Source organism: Miniopterus schreibersii (genome assembly GCF_964146895.1).
Source record: "Miniopterus schreibersii genome assembly, chromosome: 2".
NCBI lineage: Eukaryota > Metazoa > Chordata > Mammalia > Chiroptera > Miniopteridae > Miniopterus > Miniopterus schreibersii.
In genome coordinates, this window is record NC_138102.1 from 66,252,521 (window position 1) to 66,280,326 (window position 27,806).

Below are 27,806 nucleotides of genomic sequence, written 5' to 3' on the forward strand. Positions count from 1 at the left end.
GTATAAACCTCGAGAAATCATGATTGCTGGTATACAGCAAACACTAAAAAGTGGAACTTAACATTACTGCAATTTATACTTAAGTATATTCAGTGGCATTAAGTACAAGAGTCTGTTTTACAAGGACATTATACTATTATAAGAAAATAAGTTTTGCTAAGTTTTAGTATTCGCTACATTTATCTCAGAAGAGATAAGATTACGACAATTTAAAACTCTATTTTCGTAATAAAAACATTACTTAGTCAAGTGTCATTAAAAGGTATTTGCTTTTGAAAGCATAAAATAATGAACAAATTATTTTCATTTGCCCCAAACTAATCTTCCTCCCAAAGTGTCACTTACAGTTAAACTCAATTTTGAATTTCAAGTGCTGCTCATTCAGAGTAATTTGTAGTAACACGCATTCATAATAAGGAAGAATTGAGTTTTCCTATGACACAACTCAATAGTGGGTAAAAGAAACTAGGCAATGACTAGACAAAATACAATCACCTGCTCTTGTTAGACTCTATGACCATGCTGGGTCAGTGTTTTACTATATCAATAACTTCAAATGATACTATCTAATACATATTAAATATCACTTGGATATACAGAAAATACACAGTATGCAAACTAAATGCATCCTGGAATTTTTTTTGGCAATTGCCTTTAGTTCAACTTTACTTCTGTTTTCAACAGCTCAGAATGAGTCTGTAACCCTTTTGTGAACTTTCTTAATTCCTCAATGACACCAAAAAACAGATCAGGAAAACCACAGGAACAAAATAAATGTAAACTTTTCATAAATAGTCATTCATCATTATCCAGAGTCTACATTTATTCAAACTTTTGAAAGATCTTAAAGGCATATGTCACATTTCCAATACTTAAGCAACTTAATGCATTATGCTGCAGTTTCAGCTAAAGAACGGATCATATTCTTGCCCTTTAAAACACTTTTTAAATATACAACTGACTTGAGGTGGTGGTGAAAACTAGTTTGGCTCAGGCTCTGGAATTCTGGCTCATTGCTATGTTGTACTTCAAGCAGTTAAGTCCTTAATATTTGGGTACACATTTCTTTCATTTGGCATCATATTTTTTAATGGAATTAAATTCACTTTTAAAGTGAATGAAGTAAAACAACTTTTTTTTCTACTCTGAAAATCCTTTTTTTACAGGGAAAAAAAAAAAAGTAGACCATCGAATAAAAATAAAGTAAAATAAACTATGAGTACTGAACCCCGCTAACATTTTTAAACCTATAAAAATAAACTTTAAAAACACAACAAAAGTAAGGCATTTACATCTTTTAGATTTTAGGCTATTTACAAGGCAGGGAATATATATCAATAATGTTGTACACTCAGTGGCAAAAGTGTAAACCATTTTCATTAAAAAATAAGAAAATCCCCTCTCAGTGCTGTTGGCAGTGTGGCTCGTCCTGTGCCAAAGGTTTCAGGACAGCTCCCAAACCAGCAACAAAAGTGAAGTGCCAGTTACGCTAAAGGTCTCCTACCTGAATTATGGACATCCGAGTGGCCGGGGTCTCGCTCGCGTTAGTCCCTTGTCCCGTGAAGCTGGTGTGGCAGCCCGCGTGCCCCTGAGGAACAGTCAGGTTGTTGGAGGCCGGTTTGAGATACATCACCTCGGACCGGGGCGAGCTGAGGGGCAGGCGGGTCTGGTAGTCGAAGTACATGGGGGAGGTGGCCAGGGAGGGGCTGCTCACCACGTTCATGACGTTCATGGCGTTCCTCTCTTCCACCTCGCTCTGCACCAGCATGATGTCGTTTTTGTTGATCTTCTTCTTCTTGCCCTTGCCCCCGCCCAGCTGCGGGTGGCTGTACTCGGCGATGCGGCAGTTGTAGGTGCGGATCTCCTTGTTCTCTCGCTTGCACTTGACCGCGATGGTGATCATGGCCGCTAGGAGGATGATGGAAATAGTGCTCAGAGTCACGATGAGAGGCAGCGACATGTCCCAGTGGTGCTGCTCGCCGTTCACCCGGGGCACGCCCTCGGGCAAGGAGCCGCTCACCGAGCGGATGATGAGCTTGGCCACCGCCGACAGGGTGGGCTTGCCGTGGTCCGTCACCTTCACCACCAGCTCCACCACGGGGGTCACGTCCTCCCAGAAGGGGTGCAGCGTGCGGATCTCGCCGCTGGACGGGTCTATCTCGAACAGGTGGTCGTCGTTGCCGTCCACGATCTCGTAGGTGAGGCGCCCGCTCTCGCCGAAGTCGCTGTCCAGCGCGCGCACGGTGCTCACCAGGTAGCCCAGGCCGGCGTTGCGCGGCACCTGCAGCTCGGCCGTGTCGTTCTGCAGCGTGGGCAGCACGATCACCGGCGCGTTGTCGTTCACGTCCAGCACGGTCACCCTCACCGTGGCGTTGCTCTCCAAGTGCGCGGGCGCCCCTGAGTCCTTCGCAAGCACCTTGAACTCAAAAGCCTTGGTCTGCTCGTAGTTAAAGGAGCGCAGGGCGTAGATGGCCCCGTTGGTGGGGTTCACGGACACGTATGTGTAGATGGACACGTCGCCGATGTGCGAGGGCACGATGGAGTAGGACACCGTGCCGTTCTGGCCCAGGTCGGGGTCCTGGGCGAGCACCGAGCCCAGGTACTCTCCTGGGATGTTGTTCTCGTGCACCTGCAGCACGTAGAGTCCCTTGGTGAAGCGCGGCGGGTTGTCGTTCTCGTCCAGGATCTTGACGGGGAACGACTTGGTGGAATTGAGGGGAGGGGAGCCCCCGTCCCGCGCCACGATCGTCACGTTGTACTCGTCCTGTGTCTCCCGGTCCAGCGGGCGGTCAGTCACCACGGTGTAGAAGTTGTCGTAGTTCTCCTCCAGCTTGAACGGCACGGGGCCCCCCGCCCCGCCCAGGCCGCCGCCGCCGGCCGGCCCACCTCCGCCCAGCACCCGGCACTGCAGCTGCCCGTTCTTGCCGGAGTCGCGGTCAGTGACCCGCACCAGGGCGATGACGGTGCCCGGCGGGGCCGCCTCGCTCAGCGCCCCCTGGCGCACGGAGACGAAACCGATGGACGGCGCGTTGTCGTTGCGGTCGATAAGCTTGACAGTGACCTTGCAGTGCGCCGGGATGGGGTTGGGACCCAGGTCTCGGGCTTGCACGTCGATCTCCAGCATTCCGTTCTCCTCATAGTCCAGGTTGCCTTTGACACGGATAAGGCCGGTCTTGGGGTCGATGGAGAACAGCTCCCGCACGCGGTCGGGCACATAGCTGCTGAAGGAGTAGAGCACTTCGCCGTTGGGACCCTCGTCTGCGTCCGTGGCGTTCAGGTCAATGACCACGGTGCCCATCGGGGAGTTCTCAGGCAGTTCCACCAGGTAGGAGGGCGCCTCGAAGACCGGGCTGTTGTCGTTGGAGTCAATCACCTTCACGTTGATCTGCACGGTGGCGGAGCGCGGGGGCTCGCCGCCATCCAGGGCGGTCAGCACGAGCGTGTGGTGGTTCTGCTGCTCGCGGTCCAGTGCCTTCTGGATAACCAGCTCTGGGAACTTGGTGCCGTCGCCGCGGGACTTGACGTCCAGCGCGAAGAGGCCGTGGTCGTCGCGCGTGAGGAGATAGGTGCGGAGCCCGTTCTCGCCCGCGTCCGGGTCGTGGGCGCTGGTGAGGGGGAAGCGGGTGCCAGGGGCTGCGTTCTCTGAGATGTCCATCTCAATCTGGTCCGAAGGGAAGGAGGGCGCATTGTCGTTGATGTCCTGGATCTCCACTTTGATCATGCAGATCTCCTTGTCGTTGGCGAAGACCTCGAGAGACAGCTGGCACTTGGCGTTGTGGCGGCACAGGGACTCACGGTCAATGCGCTGCTTGGTGTACAGGAGCCCGCTGTCGGCGTCCACGTCCAGCAGGTGCGGCGCGGAGTTCTCCAGAACCCGGTAGCTCCCGGACTTGCTGCGCCCACCGCCGCCGCGCTCTGCGGGCGGACTCCCCGGCTGCAGTCGAGCATCCTTGCCGATGTTGCCGATCACCGTGCCGGCCCCCTGCTCCTCCGGCACGGAGTAGTTGAGGTTTTTGAGCGTCAGGGCAGGGGCCCATAGCAGAAAACAGCAACAGATGGACAGGTACATCCCAGACCGGTGGGGCGGGGGCAGGAGCAGCCTGACGGTAGGGGACAGCGGACGGGTGCGCGTCGGCCGAGAGCCCCCGCGCAGCATGCGCGCGCGACCCAGCCTCAAGTCTGCGGGTCCTTCCTCCCCTTGGCTCCGGGGCTGCGGCACCGGGCGGTCCCTCCTTATTCCGCTCAAGTTCCCGAACCTGTTGATCTACAGCATCCGCACTGGGCGAGAAGCAGAGGCGCAGCAGATCTGCAGGAGCACGGACCCAGGCGGCGGCTCCCTGCGGCTGGGGCAAGCCTGGGGCTTTGTCTCTGCCGCCCGAACTTGAGGCGACTCAAACTTGAGCGACGACGCCGGCGATGAGATGTAAATCGAGTCTGGGAGGGATGGTAATGAGCCCAGAATCCGTGGGCTCTCCTCGCTCCCGCTAGGACTCCGCAGATCCGCTCCCGCCCGTCGCCTCTCGGAACACTCTTCACGGTGGGTGGGGGAGGGAGCGGGGAGGTGTGTCTCCAGGCGGGTGGGAAAGTGAAATCCTTACTAGTTTCTGGTCGCCTCCAGGGATGAAATCGGCGGGGGTGCGGAGCGATGAAGAGAGGCAGATAGATTTTGAAGCTTCCCCGGAGCGCTGCGAGGTGCCTGCCGTCCGCGTGTCGGGCCGGTCCGTTTTCAGGCAGTGTTCTGCTGCATTTAGAGATCTAATCTTGCTTTTCTGGCTGAGGCGGCGGCGGCGGCGGCGGCGGACTGCATCTCCCAGCCCAGCGTGTTTTTTTCTCTCTCTCTCTCCTTTCCGAGCAGCCAAAGGGAGGGGAGGGTGTGCGGCGCAAAGAACTAGTGTCCCGATTTGTAGTTTCCTCCCTCCGCCAAGCTCCTCCCTCTCTTCCTCCGAAAAGGCTCTCCCCCGAAGTCAAGAAAGCCACAGCCTGATCGGCGTTGGCGGTGTAAGTCTATCGGGGGGCGGGGGGAGGGGGGGCGAGGTGCCGCCGTCTCCCCGCCTCGCTTGGGAGGAAATCACACACTCTGCGCGGAGCCAGTAGCCGCCGTGACCATCCCCTTCTCTCGCGGCGAGCAAGGACTTCTCTCGCTGCAGTTTAATTCCAGTTTGCTTCTCAGGCGAAGGGAAATCAACAGGCAACTCAGGGTTGGATGTGCAGATTCGAAGGGGGTGGGGGAGGCGGAATAAAAAGGAAGGGGGAGCCACCTCCCCGTCCGCGCACACACACTCTCCCTGTCTCTCTCTCGAAGGGAAACAGTCTCTGCATTCACAAGGCTGGGCCGTCAAGTGCCTCTCTTTTCTTTCTGTTCAGCATCTCCTTCCAGTGGCCCTGTCTCCCAGCCCTCTTCATCTAGAAAGGAAAGCCTTGGCGAGGAATAAAAGTGGTGGCTATCTGAAGCGAAGAGAGTGCGGGTATTTGCCTTTAAATTTTTTTCTTTTTTTTTTTTTTAATAGTAGGAGTGGGCCGGATGGAAGAGACACATCAGGGTTTGGCGCGATGCGTTCTGCAGTCTCGCTCGCGGTCTCCGGGCGGCTCAGGGCGGGCAGGGGGCGAGGAGCTGCGGCCGCGCGGGTGCAGCCGGGGGCGCCCCCCGGGGAGCTGCCTCCCTGCCTCCGAGGGGGGACCGGGCTCAGGTCTGTCTGCACCTTATTTCGGGGTCTCGAGGCGCCTGGGCAGACGGGAATGACACATCCAGAAATGCAGGTGTTCGATCTGCCGGATGAGTCAGAGGCAGCGGAACGAATCGTCTTCCCTCTCGCCTCACGGTCCTCCCTTCACAGGCATTAGTTGCGGCTTCCTCCTAACGCTTTCTCTGACTCACTCCACAGAAAAGAAAGCCAGGTTTACGTTTCGGGGAAAAAAGGAAAAAGCGAGAGGCAGGGAGGGAGGGAAGGAGGAAGGCGAAGCTGAACCCAGCAGCACTTTTACTCTACCTCTGTCTGCCGGAGTCCAAGGCTTGGGAAAAACAAGGCGTCTGTTTTGCTAGGTGTACTTATTTGTTTATTAAAATAAAAAAAATAAAAAAACACCAAAAAAAAAAAAACAAAACAAAAAACAACCACGTTTCCTTTGCTTAGGCGTGAGGAACCCCCGAATCTTTCAGAGTCTTGGGGGAAATCAGGATTCCAGGGAGTGTGCACAGCTTAGCCCCGCATCATAGTTCAGGATTTTCCTCCCAGTGTTCTCTAGTCACAAAGTCCAGCCCCGGTGTGCATAGTTAATTGTGCAGTCCGTTGTGGAGGGTTTTTTTTTTTTTTGGTTGTGTTTTTTTTTTTTCCTCCTTTTCTGTCACGGGTGGTCTCTTTCAATCTGGTGTCTGTCAGGATCAGCTCACAGCCTGCGAAAGACGTGCGGATTTCAAAGCAAGTAAATCCATCTCCGCAAGCAAAGCATTGAAGGAAAAGAAAGACGAAAATTCAACAGTTGGAGTAACGTCTCCCCAGCCGCCCTCCGCGGTTGCCGCAGCCGCCGGGCTCGCAGTCCCAGCTCTTTCCCCAGCGCCTCTAGCTGACTGACTCTATTCACCTCACGCCGCCGCTTAAACACCGATACTGATTCCCTGCCAGCCAATCGGCGCGAGGAGCAAGGCCCTGCCTCCTCGGCCGGCGCCCAATGACAGGCAGAGAGGAGACTGGCGGGGGCGGAGCCGGGAGCCCCAGCGCCTCGCAGTCATTGATTAGATCAGTCGGATGGGAGGCCGGCGGGGCCGGCGGGGCCCTGCGCTCCGGGTCGCGGCCGTTCCCCGGGCCTCGCCGCCGGGTCTCCCGCGTATTAGGCTCCCGGGGAAGGTCCTTCACCGCCTTCCTCTGGAAAAGGGAGGATGGAAAGAGAACAAAAGTTTGACAGGGATTTAATGTTTTTGTCCGATGCACACAGGAACCGAAATCGCAGCCTGCTTGCAGAATAAGGTAGCTGCGGTCTCCCGGCGGGTTTCTGTACACATACCCCCCCCCCCCGCACACACACACACGCACACACACAGATACACACCAGCGCCGCAGACACACCCATGCCAAGGGAGGCGCGGACCGCCGGCTGCGCGTGGACCCGGCTGAAGGAGGTGCAGCGGTGTGCGTGCGTGGGCGTGTGTGTGTCCGGGGGGCATGGCGTGTGTTTCAGGGAGTGTGTGAGCGCGAGGGCGCTCGCGCGCCCGCTTCTGCCCGCGCCGGTGCCAAGGCGCCGCGAGCAACAGCGATCAGTACGTAACTTTCTGCGTCCTCAGAGGGACGCCAGCCGTCCCAGGCACCCATGCAGGGAAAGTCACTTGATTATGAAAGTGTCTCAGAGGAAGAGGAGAAGCCCAGGGAAAGGGGGGCCGGGTCTCCCGCGAGGAAACGCGCCTCTCCCGCGAGGAGAAGGCCCGCTGTCCAGCCCTCACGCTCCGCGCGCGCTGACTCTCGGACCCGCTCGGCGCCACCCGGGGCGCTGCCCGCCGCAGCCTCGGCCAGCCGCCCGGCGGGAGAGGGACGGCGCCCGCCCGCAGCGGAGGCGGGGGCGCGCGGTGCGACTCAGCCCTGCTATTGGAGTTCCGTAGGGCGATTTGACTCTCATCTCCGTAGGCCAAATTTAAGTGCTGACAACCGCATTTGCCTAAGCTCCTACGCACAGAAGCTGACCCATAAGCATGAAGGCAGATCAGGGAGGGATCTGTTGAGATTCCTGTTTTGTAACTAACACCCCCCCAACCACACACACACACACACACACACACACACACGCACGCACAGGGGGTTGAGGGGAGGCGGGGAAGAGAGAGGGAGAGAGGGAAAGAGGCTCCTGATTGATGTACTTCTCCAACTCCAGTGCCAAAGCTCAGAGATCCTTTCTTCCCAGACTAGGATCACAAGCATCCACAAGTGAGGACTGGCTTGCCCGGGATCCAGCAGGCCTTGGAAAGAGTTAAGAAGAACAAAGAAATTGAAATATTGAAATAGAAAAGGTGAGTGTTTTGATTGCTAGAGTATTGATCAACATTCATAAATACTAAAGTTAAGCTGCCATTTATAAATTGTGAATGACTAACGTACAAGTCTGTAACATGAATCATTCAGGATTCAGAGAAAATCAAATCCAGACCAGTTACAAGAAACTTTTGATGATTATTGTTGGGGTAATTGCTTAAACATTCAGGTTAAAAAAAAAAAAAAAGTTTTTTATTTCCCAGTGGATTCAATGCTATAACCTATAGTCTGAATTTGCAGTCAGATCTGGTTCCAAAATTCATCATCCTCTTAAGAGTCTATCTTTAACAGCTGAAAATTTTAAGGAAGAGCTTTTAAGTCAGACCTTCACATCCTAAAGTGGCTTTGTATTTTCTCCAATCAGTGGTTTGTCATGCCTGTACCTTTGCTAAGCAAGGGAGGTAGAGCTTTGTAGAAATCTGGATTGTTTTGTGCTCAGCCAATGCTTAACCATGCCGCCTTGTGAAACCTGATCACATCTCTTTGGGGCTGGTACCTCTGTCCTAACAGGTATACCTTGAAAGGTGAGGCTTTGAGGCTTTAAAAGCAGCGGCTAACTTAAAGAGTAGTGATTACACTCTCATTTATTAATCATTACTTTTTCAATATGATAAATCTATGCCTTTTTTTGCATTGCATACTAATTCAAGGAAAGTCATAAAATACGCTTACTTGAGGTTTATGAGAAGGCAAAAGCAAGAGAATGAAAAAATTCCAAGGAAAGGGTAGTATGGTTTATTGATTAGCCTGAATTATGCAAATAAGGGGAGAAACAAGGTGTCTGAGAGGAGTGATAGGAAATATATTCTCCTAGACATGAATCTGCCCACACCCTTCTGGAGTAATTATGTCACACCTCCCTCTAGTGTACAGAAAAAGAACTACCATGCTTAGGTGCATACCACAGGGCTCCTGCCAAAGGGAGCAAAATAGAACTACATCACATAACTTACTTCTATTTTATATAATTTGTAGTATCAAGTTCTGTTGTTAAAGACTAACATGTACCCAAAATGATTCATTTTTTCACTTTGTCTTATCCTTATTTTTAAAGGAAATGAAATTAATTAATACTTCTAATTGTTTGGCTTCCCTTTAACCAGACACAATTTTTTAAACTATAATCACTCCTAAGTTTTAACCATCTCATAAATTCTGTCTCTTTTCACCAAATATATTTTTTCTGTTTACAATATAGTTATTGAGGTATTTCTTTTAGACTATACGTAACATATTGAGCTCATTTTTTTTCCCTTCAAAACAGAGATGGTGTAAATATGGACAAACAGTTCAAAAATCCGATTGGTTTTTGTACTATAGTGGGCAGGCTATGAACATATGAGACCTAGTTAAGGAATATCAAAGAATGTAGTGTTTTTCATAGCTAACGATACCTGCAATCTCCCATTTCTCCAGAAAAGAATGATTCATAATCACGGTTTACAATGATAAATGATAGTCTTAACTTTAAACCAAAATTATATTATTCCTTTTTATTTACACATATATTGAATAACCAAACATCTTGTGTAATTTAATAAAAATACATAAGTATGCACACTCAATGAGAAAACTTACTTGGAAAAACTTATATATACCTAAAATGTTTAATTAATAAAATATTAGTGCTGAGTGAGTTTTAAAATAAATCAATATATTGAAATAGTTTCAAACAGAAGTATTAACATCTATTTTTATAGACTGATAAAGACTGATTAATATTGCTACATTAAATCAATAATTGAATTAATATTATTAAGGAATAGTCTTCAAGATGCTTTTAAATGAAATTTTATGTTATTGAAGTTATTTAATTTAGCCTCTGAGAGATTATTTAAAATTTATATTTACCAGTCAAAGTCATAGTTCAGAGAGTTTATGCGCAGAGCTATAATGGCAGCAGTTGTGATATTCTTGTAAAGCTTGTCCTGCTTGCCATATCCTTGTTCAATAAAATGCAGTTCTTAAGAGATTTTTGATGCTATTTTCAGCACAGCCACTGTTTATATGAATGGAAATTCTTCCCTCTTTTCTTCTTCATCATTTTTACCATTATTTTACTACCAGGTTTCATATTTATTTGTTAACAGAGGGTTTTTAGAGATAAATTTAATAACTAAACTGTTTTAAATATAACAAGTACCAAAAGTTTCCATATCATATTTAAATCCTCAAGTGAACGATAGTGTTTCATTCACAGCTAGTTCTCCTCATTTTCATTGTCTTTTACAGATATTAATGGCTCACCTCTAACACACAGCTACTGGCTACTTGGTGACTTTAAATCAAAACTGTCATTTTTAACAAGTGACAAATTCACACTACTAATTGGACAATTACTAAAACATATTTTTATCCTTTATGAGAAATATGAATTCTAATAAAGCAACACAAATTAACTATCATTTTTAAGCTCCACAGGAAATGTTTATAAATTTAAAGGTTTTTGAGGACTTCTACATAACAACAGAATTTAAAAAGTGTAAAATATCTCCAAAATAATTACTATTTTAATTGAATATTATTAAAATTATTAAATTTTGTTATTAGAAAAATAGTTGTCAAGAAATAATGCATTTTATTTTTTTCTATATTTATGTATGTTGTGTTACAATATAATAACAGGATTAACCTTACAAAAACTGGCAAGTTCTATTAATCTGAAACACACAATAAATGAAATAAATTTCTAAGTGGAACAGTGACATATTTCAAGACATTTTAATGTATTGAGACATTTAAAAGTTAATTTCAGATTTGTGTATTTCAGTTTTTACAATGGAAGGCTATTTGGTGTGGCTTAAATAAATTGTTTACTTGTATGCAAAGTACTTGAGAGAGAGACCATATGAAAACAGAAATTGTCAAAGCAAAAAAATGAATGTTACATTATATCTTATCATAAATGTATTAGCATTTGTTAAAGAGGAGTTGGATTACTGTGCAAAATGAGAAACTTACCTTAAGCTTTATAAATTCCTAGTGGCATATTTACCTCTTCTTCTGACTTAGAAATAAAAGGGTTCAATTAATTATGAAACCTCAACTCTCCTGCCCCATAAGAAGTTACATGCTAGCTCCTCCTTGTGGTCACTTTGATAATAAACAGAGACATTCAGGCGTTTGTTTTAGAAATTTCCTTCATAAGACAATTAAGTTTGTTTAACTTGTATATTACTTTTTAAAACAATGAAAAGTTTGTGAATGAAATAATTAATTTATAAATGTGACCGCTGGATCATTAAAATAAAGTGGCTGAAGCTGGTAACAAAAATAATAAGTATTTCATGCATGGTGCAGCAATCCCATAATTTCTTATCCTAAGCATGTTAGGACAAGTCTAAAACCAAGAGACTAGCCCTTAGAGAGAACCCAGGAAATCTGATTCAGTAGGTGGCACTCTTTCCTCAGAGTCAGTTTTGCAATGTTGACCTGAAATGGTATTTCAAAAAGCTATGTCACTGGAGGTCCTGCCTTTCAGGTGAGGCAAAACCCTTATAATCATTTATGGTTATAACAGATCACACATTTCTTTCCATTATTCTTAGGCATTTAAACTTCCTGTTATGTAGCTATTGCACAGAGATCAATGAAAAAAAATATAAAGAAAGCACACTGAGCTATTCAAAAAGCAAATTCTCTGCATTTTAATTATCATCATAATCATTAACCCTCCCAAGCCTCAGCAACAAGGTCTTAGTTGGATAATTATGTTCTACTTATGTAAATCCCTCTTTTCAGTCAGCTAGGCATATTATTTCCTCTTATCTTTAAAAATTCAGAGCAGTTCAACTGAAAACCAAGCACTGTTAAACAGCTATTGTCTATCACCCTGGAAATAGCTCACTTTTGTTTTAGGTAACACAACTTTGTTTAGTTTCTCCCTCCTATACATACCTAAACAAGTACACATACAATAAAATCTTTTCTGTTTTTACTCAAGTGATGTTTTTGAAATCAAGTAAAATGTTAAGTAAAAGGAATCACTGGAATGAATCATCTTTAAAATTACCATGGCCAGAATGATCTGTGGAGCTACAGAAAACTAATTTCTAACTTCAGATTCTTAGAGAGTGCCCACAGCTTTCTGAGTCAGTGTCACCTGTTTCCAGAAAAGATGAGAACAGAATTTACAGGGGGGAAAAAGCCATAGTCATTTACAAATTGCCAATTCTAAAGTAGGAATATATGATTTATAACATTTTAATTAAAAATTAAAGAGCTTTGAGGAAATACATCTCTAGTAGTAAATTAATATCTTTATTTTTCACCAAAATCAGTTATTACAGTATGTTTAATATGTGATAACCATAAATGTAATATTAAACAAAAATAATTTAGAAGCTTGAGTACTTATTTAAATATTGGCCAACTCATCTAAGAAAATCACAGATTAAATTCTGAAACATATTGGCTATAATAATTAGATGAGTTGGGATGATCTATTTTTTCCCTTCTAAATGATTTGTTTGGGGCATAGGAATCAGAGAAAAGCATAGAAAATAATTTAACATCTATTGCACTGTTCACCCGTTTATACAAATATAAATTAACAATATTCTGAAGGTATATCAATAAGGGACTGAAGTAATTAAACTCTTGTGACAAGGATCTTTTTAAGAATCTGCTGAATGCTACAGAACCCCTTTCTAATAAAATTGATGGTAATCTACAAATTCCATTTGTATAAATATTTTCATAAACATTTGTAGGAATTGTACATACTTGATTAACATACCCATTGTGTACAAACATTAAAGTAACTCTGTTTTGGAAAATTATCTAAAATTGGCTTTGCTCTAATATTAAATGTTAAGAAAAGTGAGATGAATTTGTGTGATGCACTGCACTATATGAGATATATTTTAATAATTGAAAAATACATTGTTTTAAAAGAAAAAGCTTCCTGTGCTTTAATCAGAAGCTTGATTTGCAGTAGGAAGCTTAATTGATTATAATTATTGTGATAAAAATGAATCTCATAGCCAGCAGCAAAGTAAAAGATTGCTGAAGGAGCAGCCTTTTCACTTTACAATTCAGGTTTAGCAGCAATAAGCCCATTGAGATATAGAGATCTTTCTCCCTCTGACTGGTGAAAGATGGACATATAATTCTGTCTAGTTAGAGGTAAAGGGCACTGCTGATGTGAACAGGCAAGAGCAGTCAGAGAAGGGCATAAAAATGGTGAGGGCTTAAAAGTTTATTTTATGGCTCAGTCATTTCAAGAAGTATAAATTAAACAATATTCTAAAAGTGGTAACTAGACTCTTGAGTCATAGACACTTCCAACAATCTGCTGAATGTTTTGAAGCATATTTCTAATATATTTGCTTATAAGAATATAAATTTAAAAGATTACATCATTTTTAAGGGAACATATAAAGAAGAAACAACTCATAGTATTCCTGTCCTTCATGAAGTCCAGGTTAGAAGAATTTTGAGCATTTTGGACAGCATAGCATATCACTCCAAGAAGTTTAGGTGAAGAATAAAAACTATTAAGAAAGGAAGCCAAAGTACTTGGTTTTAAATGCATGCAAACCTTAAAATAAAATAAAAAATGTTTATAATTAATCAGTCTAAAATCTTGCCCTAGTTTCAAAGTGAATTGGTGATATGTATAGAGATATCACTTATTCCTCCCTGGCCTCAAACCTTGCTATATTAACAATAATACTAGAAAAATAAATTTAGATCATGTGCAGATCGCAATAATGACATATTTGAATAACTAACAGTGCTTTATACTTGAGATGTAAATAGATTGAAGGAAACTTTTCAAGTCTTAACTCCCCGGAGCCCCTTCCTGTAAATAAAAGTAAGAGACCTGCCCAGCTGGTGTGGCTCAGTGGTTTAGCATCAACCTATGATCCAGGGGATCATAGTTGGATTCCTGGTCAGGACACATGCCTGGGTTTCGGGCTCCATTCCCAGCAGGGGGAGTGCAGGAGGCAGCCGATCAATGACTCTTTCATCATTGATGTTTCTATCTCTCCCTTCCTCTCTCTGAAATCAATAAAAACTTACCTCTATATATAGTAAAAGTAAGAGACCTGGAAATATATAAATATCATGTACCCTAGCTAGAAGAAGTCAAAAGAATGGGATTATAGGGAGAGAGTTGTTGCATATTTTGTTTTATCAGTTGTTTTGGAAACTGTACCAAGTGACAGAGCCTTTACTTTAGTCTGAATCTGATCAAAATCTGCACAATCTCTCAGGGAAATGCCTCTACATTCAATGATCCCCCTCTGTGAAGATGAACAGGGTAAATGGATCATTCTGAAGCATAGGTACTGCAGAAGAGAGGTTCAGGACCACAATGAGGAATCGAAGCATATATTCTCTTGTGAAGTGGAATTAATGAAGAAACAGAAGAAAGTCTTTCTAAAATCTCAGTTCATATGCTCAAAAATATTTTTGGAGGTAGTGAATCCAAGAAACTTGACAAGGTGACCATGAACAGGAAATAACATAAAATTTTAAAAGTCATGACCATGAAATGTAAAATGGTAGGTGCAGTCAATAGCAGAAAGAATGTTGCAGAAAACAGTGAAAAGCATGGAAACAGTTCAGCTCTTTTTCTATAACTCTGAGAAAAGGGGCCGTTGAAGAGATAAATAAAATCAAAGAAAAATAAACACAATGACTAGTTCAGAATATCTATTAAGAGAACACAATAATAAATAATAAACAGGAATTATAAAAGAGAGGGCAAAATAAATGGGAAAAATGAGGAAAATCTATAACCATAAAAATATAGGAAAAAAATTTTTGAAGGTGGAAAAGAGGCCAGCTTTGTTAAGTAAAATGGCTCATTGACTACCAGGCAAAATATAAAAACAAACACAGAAATAGTTCCTTGATTTTTGAATTTCAAGGATCATGAAAAAAATATTGTTGTGTTAAATCCCAATTATGCTCCCCAGGGCTGCTTTCGGTGGGCTGCACCCTGTGGGCAGAAGGAGCAAGATAAGCAGCAACCTGCTACATCTGCCCAAGTCCCAAACCCACGGGTCAACAAGAGTGGGCATCTACCATTTTCAGGGAGCAAAGTGATGAAAACAAGAGCAAGACAGCTTGACTTGTAGGCAAACCATGGAAGAAACCACACTTCTACAGTACCCAGATGCTCTTTAGCATTTGGATTCCATTTAAGCTTTTTATAAATAGTATACATTTCTCTCTTCCGTGACTTTATTATTGAGCACAAGGAGTGTTGCTTCAGTCTTTAATAAAATCTTGACCCCATCTACTCAAAGTCCTTCTGCATTCTTTGTTTTATCACCTCCTGTACCAGAATAAGTGGGCAATTTCCACAGTTCTGTCTGTTTTTTCTTCCTATTTTGCTTCTTTTTCTATAAGATTAGCTAAACAATGTAATGTTTTCCTAAATTGAATTTTTTTTTTAGTAACTCACTTTGGTGCATTTCCTTTCACCTATCAAATAGATTTCTCTTGTAAATTGCTCATCGAAACAATATTATATATTTAATACAGAACTTGTAGCTACTACAAGTCGAGAAAATTAGAATCATCTCGAGAGAGAAAAACACACACACACAACTTTACAAGTGATATTTAAAAACAATTTACAAAAGTAGAAATATAATCCATTCATTTAGTCAGTCATTCATTCAGCACATGAAATGTACATTTTAGGTTTTAGAATTATAATGGTGAGCAAGGCAGGCCAAAAACATCTTTTGTCCATGATCCAGGATTGATGACCAAGTTCAGTTTTGTGTGACTGTAGAAATGAGGTCCCATTTCCGTGCTCATTGTCAACCAGAAGATTTTCTCAGCTCCTTAAAGCTTTTTACATTCCTTGTCAGGCTGTCCTCTTCATCTTCAAACTGAAGTGGAGACCTGTCACGTGCCCTTCCCCTTTTTAAAACTTGCCAAGCAGACTTCTCAAACTTGAATCACTCTGACTTCTGCTGCATCTCTTTTGCCTCCAGCTGGAGAAAAGTCTCTGCTTGTAAGGGTTCATGTTATTAGACTGGCTCCAATCAGACAACTCAAACAATCTCCCTAAATTAAATTCTGTAACTTTATTTACACCCGAGAAGTGCCTTATTCAATGAACTGTAACATATTTGCAGATTTCATGGATTAGGTTACCGGCACTTTTGCAGGGACAATTCTGCCTACCACAGAGGGGCTGGATAAATACGTTGCAGAATAGCTAGCTATATGTTAGCATTCCATTCAAATGTTAATGTAAGAAAAACTAATAAAATGGAACAATGCTTGAAAATATACATTAAACAGCATTTAATAAGAGTATACAATACCTAGAACTTTAAAAAAAATGTGTGTATACACATTTATACATACAAATTAAGTGGGGAGATAAGCATCAAGCATTTATAAGGATTTACCATAAGCATTTATCACTGGGTGATAGGGTGGTGGATGACTTCTTAAAATCTTTAATTTTATAAATTAAAGATTATGAGCACATAATAATTTATGTTAAAGAAAATATATAAATAACCTAAGAACACCATTTTTGCTCATCAATACCTTAATTTCAACCACTTCACTATTTCTCATATAAGCAATATTACTCTTCATGTTTGCTTTTATGCTAATTCTCCTAGACAAGTCTTTTTTTTTTTTTTAGAGAGAGTGATCACTCGGTTTTCTAAAACTCTACAGTTCCACAAGAAACAATTGGTTGCTTATAACTGTTTTCTCTTGTTTTCCATTGTTACATTCATTATAAATACTTTATCCCTCAAATAGAATAGCAGCATCCTTGGTGTAGATCCACGACTAACATTCTTTTTTTCTTTTTTTATTTTATCATATTGTTGGGAAATGAGTCAATGCTAAAGAGAGGAAATAACATATAGGTAAATAAAATAAGAATCCATTGACTTAGTATGCCATAACATGACATCTCAAACGAAAAAGATTTATCAATACTTCTCACTTTTATTTATATTACTTATCTCTTTATATAAGGCATACTAAATTTATGTTTCAATATCATTGAATATGTAAAGTCCAATGTCTGATAAATTTCTTTAAAGAATCAATTAGATAAGTGTCATATTAATAAAATACTGTTTTTCATATAAAAGTGTAGTTTAATTCCTTGAAACACAGTTGTCTACATTTCTGTCCAGTTGAATACACATATTATTCATCCTGATGGGTTTAAAATATCTATGAAGTAAACAAACCTAATTGGTTTATATGAATTTAGTAAGTATTTTCTTCAAAAGCATTGATAAGTACATTTATTCAACAAAGCATTCTTAACTATAATCATAGTATATAATAAAATACATGGGATCACTGACAGTCTTGATTGTGCCTAAAAGTTTCTGACGGTCTTGTTGTGGGGCAGCAGTGAGCTGTTCAGGATAGGATGTGGTTATTAATGATGTTGAAAATGTTATTGGAAGACCTTGGTTTCATCTGCTCCAGTAAGAAAGTTAGTCAACTTTCCAATGACTAAATTTTATCACCTCAAAAATGCTAATAAAATATCTAATGATCTTTCCTTCAAAGTTTGTAGGGACCAGATGATATATGAGATGGATTTTGTTAACTCTAAAAAATAGTTGTCACTATTTATAGTATCAGTCCATTTGTAGCTAAATTATGACAAAAATAGATATAGTGAGCATTTAAGAACTATAAATTTGTCTTAAAATGCAGTAATTGTATTTATTTATACTTACTACCTCTTGACCACCTTACAATGCCATTTTATTTCCTCCCAAATGTTCCAAGTGTTTAGAAATGTACTACTTTGATATTTCATTTTATTAATCTATTAAATATTTTACATGGTTGAAATTAACTTGCTTTTGATTTATATGTTTATCTGTAAATAGCTAACTAGGTCACATTTTTGCTTTGTTTACTTTTTCATTTGTTTGCTCCTGAATGTGTGCAGCATAAACACAACTGTAAAGAGCACAGATAAGCTCTCAAAATGTTACATGGCATTTTACCCAAACATCTGTCAAGTAAAAGGTTAGAATTTTCACTTCTAGAAGAAAAACATATACCAATTAGCACCAATATTCTGCTGCTTATTGCATGATTTTGTAGGGAAACTGACATGCTTGGTGAATATATTGAGGGAATTTCTACATGGGGATTTCTCTGCTGAATATCTACAAGTTGATGCAAAAAATAAGTTCTGCACGTCATTTAGATAGTTATTTGATACATATACATTTAGACATTTAGCTTCAGCCTGTAATTTGACTATCTGCTAATTAAACATGTTACCAAAAATTATCAGTTAAATTAGTTAATAATAACCATACATATTCCAAAAACATTAGTGGATACTGTTTTTCTGAATTTGTAAAGAGAATTTTCTATTAGAAGTCTCATATTAAATAAAATACTTGAAGATATAATAATATTTTTAGATGTCACTAAAATTCTTATGTGGTAAATCTAATAAGGGAAAACTGCTAAATAATTAAATTTCTAAGACTTTTTTAATAAGACAGGTTTTAATTATTTACATTATTATTAAATGTAATTTGAATAAAATTTGTGTGTTTGTTATGAAATAACATTTAGTATAAAATAATAGTAATATATGGTTCAATCATAGATGGAGCAATACTCTTATCACATTGGTAAGCTATAAAATTATAGATAAGACATGAATGTATGTGAATAGAGTACTAATCACACTTATGTAATTTATTTTTCTCCCAGTATTGATAAATTAAGCACATCTTTCTATACCTGAACATTATGCTTTTGAATAAATATGTAGGATTGCATAGTGTAGACATATAATCATGTATATAACTAATTCACTTTTAATAGGTATGTTGATTGGTTCTGGTGTTTTATTTTTATTAATTTATTTTTTTTTACATTTTTCCCCATTTTACAGGTGCCCCATTTCCCCCCCAACTAACCCCCTCCACCTCGCTTCCACCCCCTCCCCAGGCCTTCACTCCATCATTGTCTGTGTCCATGGGTTATGCATATATGCATATAACTTCTTTGGTTAATTTCTTCCCACCCTCCACCCCATTTCTCTCTTCCCTCTGAAATATGATCATCTGTAACATGCGTCAATGTCTCTGGATCTTTTTAGTTCATCAGATTCTTTTGTTCATTAGCTTCTTGTTAAAGAAGACCCTTCAACATTTTCTGTAGTGCTGGTTTGGTGGTGATGAACTCCTTTAGTTTTTCTTTGTCTAAGAAGCTCTTTATCTGACCTTCAATTCTAAATGACAGCTTTGCTGGGTAATTTTTATTGTAGTTCCATGTTTTTCATCACTTTGAATATTTCTTGCCATTCCCTTCTGGCCTGCAAAGTTTCTGTTGAGAAATCAGCTGACAGTCATATGGATGCTCCCTTGTAGGTTAACTAATTGCTTTTCTCTTGCTGCTTTTAAGATTCTTTGTCTTTAACCTTTGGCATTTTAATTATGATATGTCTTGCTGTGAGCTTCTTTGGGTTTCTCTTGTTTGGGACCCTCTGTGCTTCCTGGACTTGTAAGTCTATTTCTTTCCCCAGGTAAGGGAAGTTTTCTGTAATTATTTTTTCAAATAGATTTTCAATTTCTTGCTGTCTTTCCTCTCCTTCTGGCATCCCAATAATACTAATGTTGGGCCTCTTGAAGTTGTCCCAGAGGCTCCTTATGCTATCTTCATATTTGTGGATTCTTTTTTCTTTTTGCTCTTCTGGTTGGGTGGTTTTTGTTTCTTCATATTCCAAATTGCTGATTTGATTCTCAGTGTCCTCTATTCTACTGTTGATTCCCTGTAAATTATTCTTCATTTCAGTTCACGTAGCATCAGTTTTCTCAATTATTTTCATCATACTCTTACTAATATCCTTGAGCATCCTTATAAGCATTATTCTGAACTCTGTATCTAGTAGCTTGCTTGGATCTATTTCATTTAGTTCCTTCCCTAGAGATTTTTTTCTGTTCTTTCCTTTGTGACATGTTTCTTTGCCTCCGCATTTTGGCTGCTTCCGGTGTTTGTTTCTATGTATTAGGTAGAGCTGCTATGTCTCCTGGAATTTGTAAGTGGCTTTGTGTAGTAGGTGTTCTGTAAGGTCCAGTGGCTCAGCCTCCCCAGGCACTGAGCTGGGCCTTCTAGGTGCTCCCTTGTGTAGGCTGTGTGCACTGTCCTGTTGTAGTTGAGCCTTGGTTGCTGTTGGCGTCACTGGGAGGAATTTACCCCCAGACCAATCAGCTGTGTGGACTACAGCAAGAGAGCTGCTGTGCTGGAGACACCCCTATGGAGCAGGATTTACTTCAGTGGACCTTTGGTGTTCACCAAGTGCCCCCCTTGAGTGTGTCACTTGTGGATGTGGTAGGGTTGTAATCCAGCGTGGTTGAGTCTGACCACCAGGTGCACTGTCTTTGAGGCCTCCCTGGAGGTGCAAAGTCAGCCTGTGCCAGTGCCTTGCGCAGGGCCACCCAGCTCAAAAAGAAAAGGGAACAGATTCCCTCACAGAGCCTCTATGAATAACTGCTGTCTGGTTGGCACCTTGATTTTCGCTCAGTGAAACCCATTTGGTTCCGACCTCCAGAATTGTAAAACAGTAAATTTGTGTTGCTTTGAACCACTTAGTTTGTGGTAATTTGTTATAGCAGCAATAAGAAACTGATAAAAGGGCATTCTGGAAAATGATTGACTTATGTTCAAGCATGCTAAATTGAAGGAAGTCAAGGAGAAACTAAAGGACTCTTCCAAATTAAAGGACTTCAACAAAGTACTCGCTGCAATGGTGATTCTGAATTGAATCTGTTATGACAAAGGACTTTACTGAGAAACCTGGGCTTGCTGAATGAAGGCTACATGGTAATTTTTGCACTATTCTTGCAATTGTATTTTATGTTTGAAACCATCAAAATACAATTTATAAAAATAAAGTATGACCAAATTAGAACCTCACCACAGTGTATTCACTGTTTACTTCTGCATGTGGTTCCATTAGGGATATTATCAAATATTTTTCTTTTTTACCAAACTAACAAATGATAACTTATAATTTGATTATTACCAATTTAAATTTTTATACATAAAGAGATACATTTCTAAAAATCAATTATATGCTTGATTTTTAGAAATCTTGTTCTTTGTTTATTAAAAAGTTAGTCTGTGTAAGATTGAATATCTTGATAAAGTAGGAAAACACAGTCTAAATAAAATGTTCTGCTTATATACCAATACATTTATTAAGTTAAATAATAAATGTATTAAGTTAAAAAATATAATATAAATATAGGAAAACTTTAAAGGGTTCAAAAACAGGTTGTTTAATTTAACTTAAATATATATTTAAGTGCACTTATTTAGTTTTTATAGCCAAAATAAAGCATGTCTTCTCCAATAGAAAATTTGGGGTTCAGTTGCAATTTTCTGGATCTAGTGGTCTTTTCTTAAATATACCTAACATATTGAACTAGTATGCTATCTTGCAATTTATAGAACACTTTATATTTCTTTTATTTCAATTATGCAATAAACATCCTTCTAAAATATGTATGTCAGAAATTATCATTCTAGTGTTTCAAAGAAAAAATTAAGTATCATAGAGATCAAATAATTTTCCCAGGGTCACAGAGCTATTATATATTATATATAGGTGGCAGAGTTAGGACTGACTGTATTGAGGAAGTATGATTCCTTTAGTATCATGAACCAAAGGGTTCATGATCTTTTGAATCTATTTTATTTTTCTTCATTATGTAATAATGTAAAACTGTGAATACTTGACAAGGCAGCTGAACTTTGCATTTCAGAGTGAAGTTATAAAGTCAGATTTCCTCAGTTCAAATCCTGCTTCCACCATTTACTTGCTGTGTTACTTGCTGTGTTACTGTGTTTCCTCAGTTCAAATTCTGCTTCCACCATTTACTTGCTATTTTCTTATTCTGTCTGTGTGTTCTTTATGTAGTTGCTGAACTAAAAGATGTAAAAGGCTTGATCCAAATCTTCAGAAGTAATAAATGCCAAATAAATATTCTTATTAGTACTATTATGATTTAAAATAAAAGTAAATGGCATTAATCTAATGAAATATATCAAGTCAACACCATTGGGAAAAATAGCTTATGATGATATTTCAATGTTAAATCACCTATCCCAGGATGTATAATAATAAATTCAGCTTTCATCATCATCATCTTTATCTTCATCATTACCTATTATCATCTTTAAAGATAAGGTCTATGCCATGGCCTAAAGCAATGTGTGAAATTAGTACAAAGGAAAACTTTACACACAAATTTAGGTCTCTTCTATGCTTTCTGTTTTCCACAACAAAAATAAAAAACAAAGCCTCAATTTTATTCATAGTTTATGCAAAGTCCATCATTTGAATGATGCTTTTACAATGAAGCCCAGAATTATATTTCTTTCCTATGACCTGGGTTTGTATCTAGGCTCATGCAAATGCTGTATGTTTGAGTAACTGGGGCAAGTGACTTAAACATTTCTCAAGTATAAATTGGACATTATAGAAAGGCCTACTTTTGGGGGTGTTATGAAGATTAAAAGAGTCTATGACAAATCAGTATAATACATAAGCTAGTTCAGTGCTGGTGTCATATTTTCCAAAATCCTGCTATTTAAGATATATTAATAATGAAGAACTCATTGCAATCCAGAGTCAAAAGTAGAAAAATTAACAAACTATTGTTAGTATCATGCTTCACAAAATGTTCATTTTATTTGTTTATTAATTTATTTTATAACACTTTATTAAATTTATTGGGGTGATAATGGTTAATGTGAACATATAGGTTTTAGGTGTGAGTTTCTATGTTACAAGATCTGTGTATTGCTCTATGTGCCCACCACCCAAAGTCATATGTTTTCCTGTCACCATATAAGACCCCCTTCACTCCCCACCTTCCCCACTCCCTTCCCTCTGGCAACCACCACACTGCTGTTTGTGTCCATGAGTTTCAGTTTTATATCCCACATATGAGTGAAATCATGTGGTTCTTAGCTTTTTCTGACTGATTTATTTCACTTAGCATAATATTCTCAAGGTCCATCCATGGCACAAATGGCAATATTTTGTCTTTTATTTTATTTATTTATTTTTAAAACTTTTTTTTTAAAACTTTTTTTTATATGTTTTTATTGATTTCAGAGAGAGGGAAGAGAGAGAGGGAGAGAAAGGTAGAAACATCGGTGATAAGAGAGAGTCATTGATCGGCTGCCTCCTGCACAGCCCTACTGGAGATCAAGCCCACAACCCAGGCATGTGCCCTGACTGGGAATCGAACCATGACCTCCTGGTTCATAGGTCTATGCTCAGCCACTGAGCCTCACCAGCCAGATCAAAATGTTCATTTTAAGTAAAAGGTGAAACATCATCTGACCAAGGTGGTCTTAACATTCCCCTCAGTTTGACTAATGTTGAGACAGGCTTCTTCCTAACTCTAGGCTCCTGACCTCCTTTTTTCTTAGAGAATTTACTTTAAAAAACTTGCAATTGTAAATTCTTTATCTGCTCTTTAGAGATGTAATCTTCTACAACAGAGGAATATCTTCCTCAAGGACTTGGGAGTCATCTCTTTGAAATGCAATCATACAGAAAGATAGGGACCCTGTCTCCCAGTTTCTGTGGGAGTATAAGTAAGTGCCTAACTTCCATAAATGAAGATTTGCAAATACAGATAACCACATTGACCAAATCTCCCCACTAATGTCCTCTAGTAATTTTGCATTAGCTCACCACAGGTTTTAAACATTCTCCTGCCATTTGTTTTAGTGGACTTAAGTTTAATTTTTTTTCTCCTATTGTACCAGTCTTTAATAAAGTCTTCATTGCTGTTTAACAGATCTGGTGGAATTTTTATTTTTTACATCTTATCACAGAAATTGTCTCCAGAATTAGAGAATTTATTACATTATTATGTATAAAATAATTATAGTAGCCCATTAAGTTTTCAAAGAGTCATCAACATTCCATAAAAATTTATATTTATACTTTTGTTTAGGTTGAAAGTCATCAATTTTGACATCATATGTTAAATACTTGACAAGATTAATTTTGAGATCACTTTATGATGTATTTTTTAACTTGCTTTATTATTCCAATTATCCATATGAAGTTAACTCCATATTTTACTGAAGTGTCAGATCCACAAATTTTAGCAAACTGCTTCACTCATATAAGTAATACATACAAATGACTTGATGTTATAGTTTAAGATGTGCTGTGATAATTAATCAAGGACTTAATTCTACTTTAAGATGTAGACTCAAGAAAGCATTTTTACTTCTTTAGTCATTATATCTAGGATTAATAATAATTTATGAGATACCAAACTGTCATAAGCACAACAGCTTGCTATTAAAGCTTTAGTTACATTTCATATGTTTTAATATAATGAAAAAAAGATTTAGATATTCTTCTATTTTCATACACAGTCCATGTGATAAATATATAAAAGGATTTTTTTTTTAATTTAAAGTATAGATGGTGAATGATTTGGTTGGTAGGTTAAATGAAATGGTATACATTAAATGCCATACAAAGGCAGTACTAGGCACAGAATGAATGCCTTTGCTCTCTGTCTCCCTAGATTTTCTTAATTTATTCATTCATATAGAAAAATTGAAAAACAGAATGACACAAGATAGATTCAAATGGCACATTACATTGGCATAAAGTAGATTGGATATAGATAAACACAATGACAATGTGAGTTGAACAATGACAATAAAACACTGTATTAAAAATGAATTTGTAAACCTATAATATTAAATTTTGAATGAGCACTGTGTCATTGGATTGAATATGGCTTAGTTTCTTGTCATTGAAATGCATAAAAAAACATGGCAATAAGTACCTTCCAGAATAGGCCAACAAGCTTTTGTCTTTGTGCCCATTTAGTATTATATCTACTTTTTAATGAGCTAATTAAAATAATACCATATGTCCAAACTTAGGAAAATTATAAGTAAATATAACACTACAATCACAAAATAAAATAAGTGCAATGGAAAAAATATACAGAAGAAAACTGAACAGTGATATTAATATGCAGTAATAGACAATATGCCTTAGAAGATGAGAAGTATAAAAAACAATGTACAGCCCTGGCCAGCGTAGCTCAGTAGTTAGAGCATCAGCCTGCATACCAGAGGACCTTGGGTTCGATTCCCAGTCAAGGGCATGTACTTAGGTTGTGGGTTAGATCTCTGGTCTCAGTCTGGGGGCATGAGGGAAGCAACCAATAGATATGTCTCTCTCACATCCATGTTTCTCCCTTCCCCCCCCTTCCACCTTCTCCAAAAAAATAAATAAATAAATAAAAAATAACAATGTAGAAATGTTTTTAGATCGTGTAGATTTTGAAATATTTCTAAATATTAGCAAAAAAATGCCATAATGATTTGTATTTTCTCACAGCTTTTCTATTTATTTTAGGAGAGTAAGGTTATTCTCTTTAGTTTCAACTTCAAAAATGTAGCTGTTCCAAAATATCCTTATTAACAGATTTTTAATAAATCATAGGTAAGTTTACTTGACCCTTTCTATTTCTTAGCCAATACTTTATTTAATAAAAAAAAAAGCTTTCAATTATAGTGAAAAAAAGAGTGAAACAATCAATAGAAAAATATGAGTCAAGAATAATTTTTAACTTTTAAGCAAATCATAATCATTTTAGATAATTTGAAGGTGTCATTTTAGAGAGATAATAGACTATGTGACCAATTACATTCTTTTTTCAGACAACAGTTTGCAATCAGAAGAATGTGTGATGAGGTTTAATCAAAGATTAGAACCTTGTAATTAAACAGGGCCTTTTGTTACCAGTCATTTGACATTAATTACTGTTTTAGTTGGATTCCTTTTGATTTGTGAAGGGCTGTGAGCACTGCAAAAATTATATCCCATCACAGAAATTGTTGATAATTAAAGCAAAAGCTTGTCTTCATCAGCCCATCACACATCTTAAAAGGAAAATCATTTTACCTTATTTTTTAAAATATGGTTTTATTGATTTCAGAGAGAAGACGGAGAGAGAGATAGAAGCATCAAGGATGAGAGTCATTGATCGGCTGCCTCCTGCCTACTGGGGATTGAGCCCGCAACCTGGGCATGTGCCCTGAGGGGAATGGAACCCTGATCTCCAGGTTCATGAGTCTACACTCAACCACTGAGCTGCACCAGCCTGGCAGAAACATCATTTTCAATGTTAATTGGCTGCCTTAGAAAAACAAACTAGAAGCTTTTAAAGGAAAAAAATAACAGATGGCATGTCAAGCCAGTTGCTTTGGAAGGACAGTCTCAACATTGTTAATTGTAATGATTTATAAGCTGTTTTAATATGTTCAGCCACACTTTTAGGTGCTAACTAATGGTAAGAGGTGTATGCGCAGTTCAAAAGCTCAACACCTCTATGAGAATCATAAACCTAACTCACACCACTGCTATGAGGAGAAGTCATCAATCACACTTAATGGTAATACAGAAACTGACCTAAAAGTTTAAATAATATTTTATTTGTGGACCCATGGAGAATGAAATGTAAGTTGAAACTATTTTTGTAAGATTGCAACTCTAATCCATACAGAATACCCATAATAAGATCCACCATTTATCTCTCTGTGATTCAGATATACATTCAAGGGTTAATAAAAATAAAAGGATTTAAAAATCAATAAACTAATTTATTTCAAAAGAATCTTAGAAAAAATGTAAGAACTTATACATGTAAAGGTAATTGAAAAAAATAATAATGCGCTGTGTTTATATAAGACTATAGTGATTTGACTTGTACAGACAGATACCAAATTGTTTTTCCAATTGGAAAAAAATCACATTTTCTCTGTGCTAGCTGCTTTGTAATGGAGGGTATTCAATTTTAGTACAATTTGCCTTAGGTTAGGGTTATGGTCTGTGGACAGAGTAAAACTAATTGGCCTGAAAACAGATGTCACCCATGCCCTCAGCTTCATTAGCAGCATGCGCTAACCACCTGAGTTAAATGGACATGGTAGTACTAAAACAAAACTTTAAAAATGGTTGTGTGAACAAAGGATGCACAGTACTGAGAATGGAACATGTGATTAATTTTGCCTTTTTAAAACCATGCATAAAAGTTAGTCAGCTAAAATGTGTTCAATAGAACTGTATTTAAGTATCTTAAAGATAATAATTTCTCACAACAGTAAAAACTATGTAAATAATATCAATAATCAAAGCAACTTTAATCTCAATTAAAATAAATATTATAAATATAAATTTATAAGAGGAGATCATCTATGTTGATTTATTGAGACTTTTTATTAGCTAACATTTCAAGTTTATGTTTTAGGCTATTTTCATGTCTAATGGAGACTTAATATGAAATACCCAAAAATGAAAATTAATTGCTCATTATGCTGAATATCTTGAGGGCGTTGAGAAGACATCATTGACCTTGCTCCTCTCTTCTCCAGCACTGAGATAAAATAAACTGGCTCCACAGCAAAGGACAACTGCGGAGCCAATTTTCCTAGATAACTATGAAAATGGGCTATGTCATGGTAATATGCCCAAAATATCACTAAAACCGATATTATATCTTGGGATTTCTAGCAAGCTGCAGAATTAAAGAAATGCAGAAACCAAAAAGACTAGACAAAATTACAATTAATGATAATAATTATCATTTATTTATTGCTGGCTATTTACCAATTTACATGCATCGTGTCATTTAATCCTCTCAACAACATTTTAATGTATGATTATCCCCATTTTACAAATGAGAAATTCAGAGAGGTTAAAAGTTTCCAAGATTATCCAGTCAGTTACTAATGGCCTAG

The 27,806-nt window shown here is 39.2% G+C and overlaps 1 protein-coding gene and 1 long non-coding RNA gene across 3 annotated transcripts in view; one reads left to right on the forward strand and one right to left on the reverse strand.

Moving 5' to 3' along the window:
* The window catches only part of PCDH17 (protocadherin 17), a 91,427-nt gene extending 85,980 nt beyond the window's left edge, over positions 1–5,447 (reverse strand). For both annotated transcript variants that reach the window (XM_081129761.1, XM_081129760.1), the window contains exon 1: positions 1,505–5,447. In XM_081129761.1, coding sequence (XP_080985887.1) covers positions 1,505–4,156 — 2,652 coding nt within the window. In that variant the 5' untranslated portion in view covers positions 4,157–5,447. The remainder of the gene's footprint in view (positions 1–1,504) is intronic.
* A 1,309-nt stretch (positions 5,448–6,756) lies between these two features.
* LOC308553220 lies at positions 6,757–27,198 on the forward strand. Its single transcript, XR_013998212.1, has 3 exons — positions 6,757–6,962; positions 7,888–7,993; positions 26,006–27,198. It is a non-coding gene; the product is annotated as an uncharacterized lncRNA (long non-coding RNA).
* The last annotated feature ends 608 nt before the right edge of the window (positions 27,199–27,806 follow it).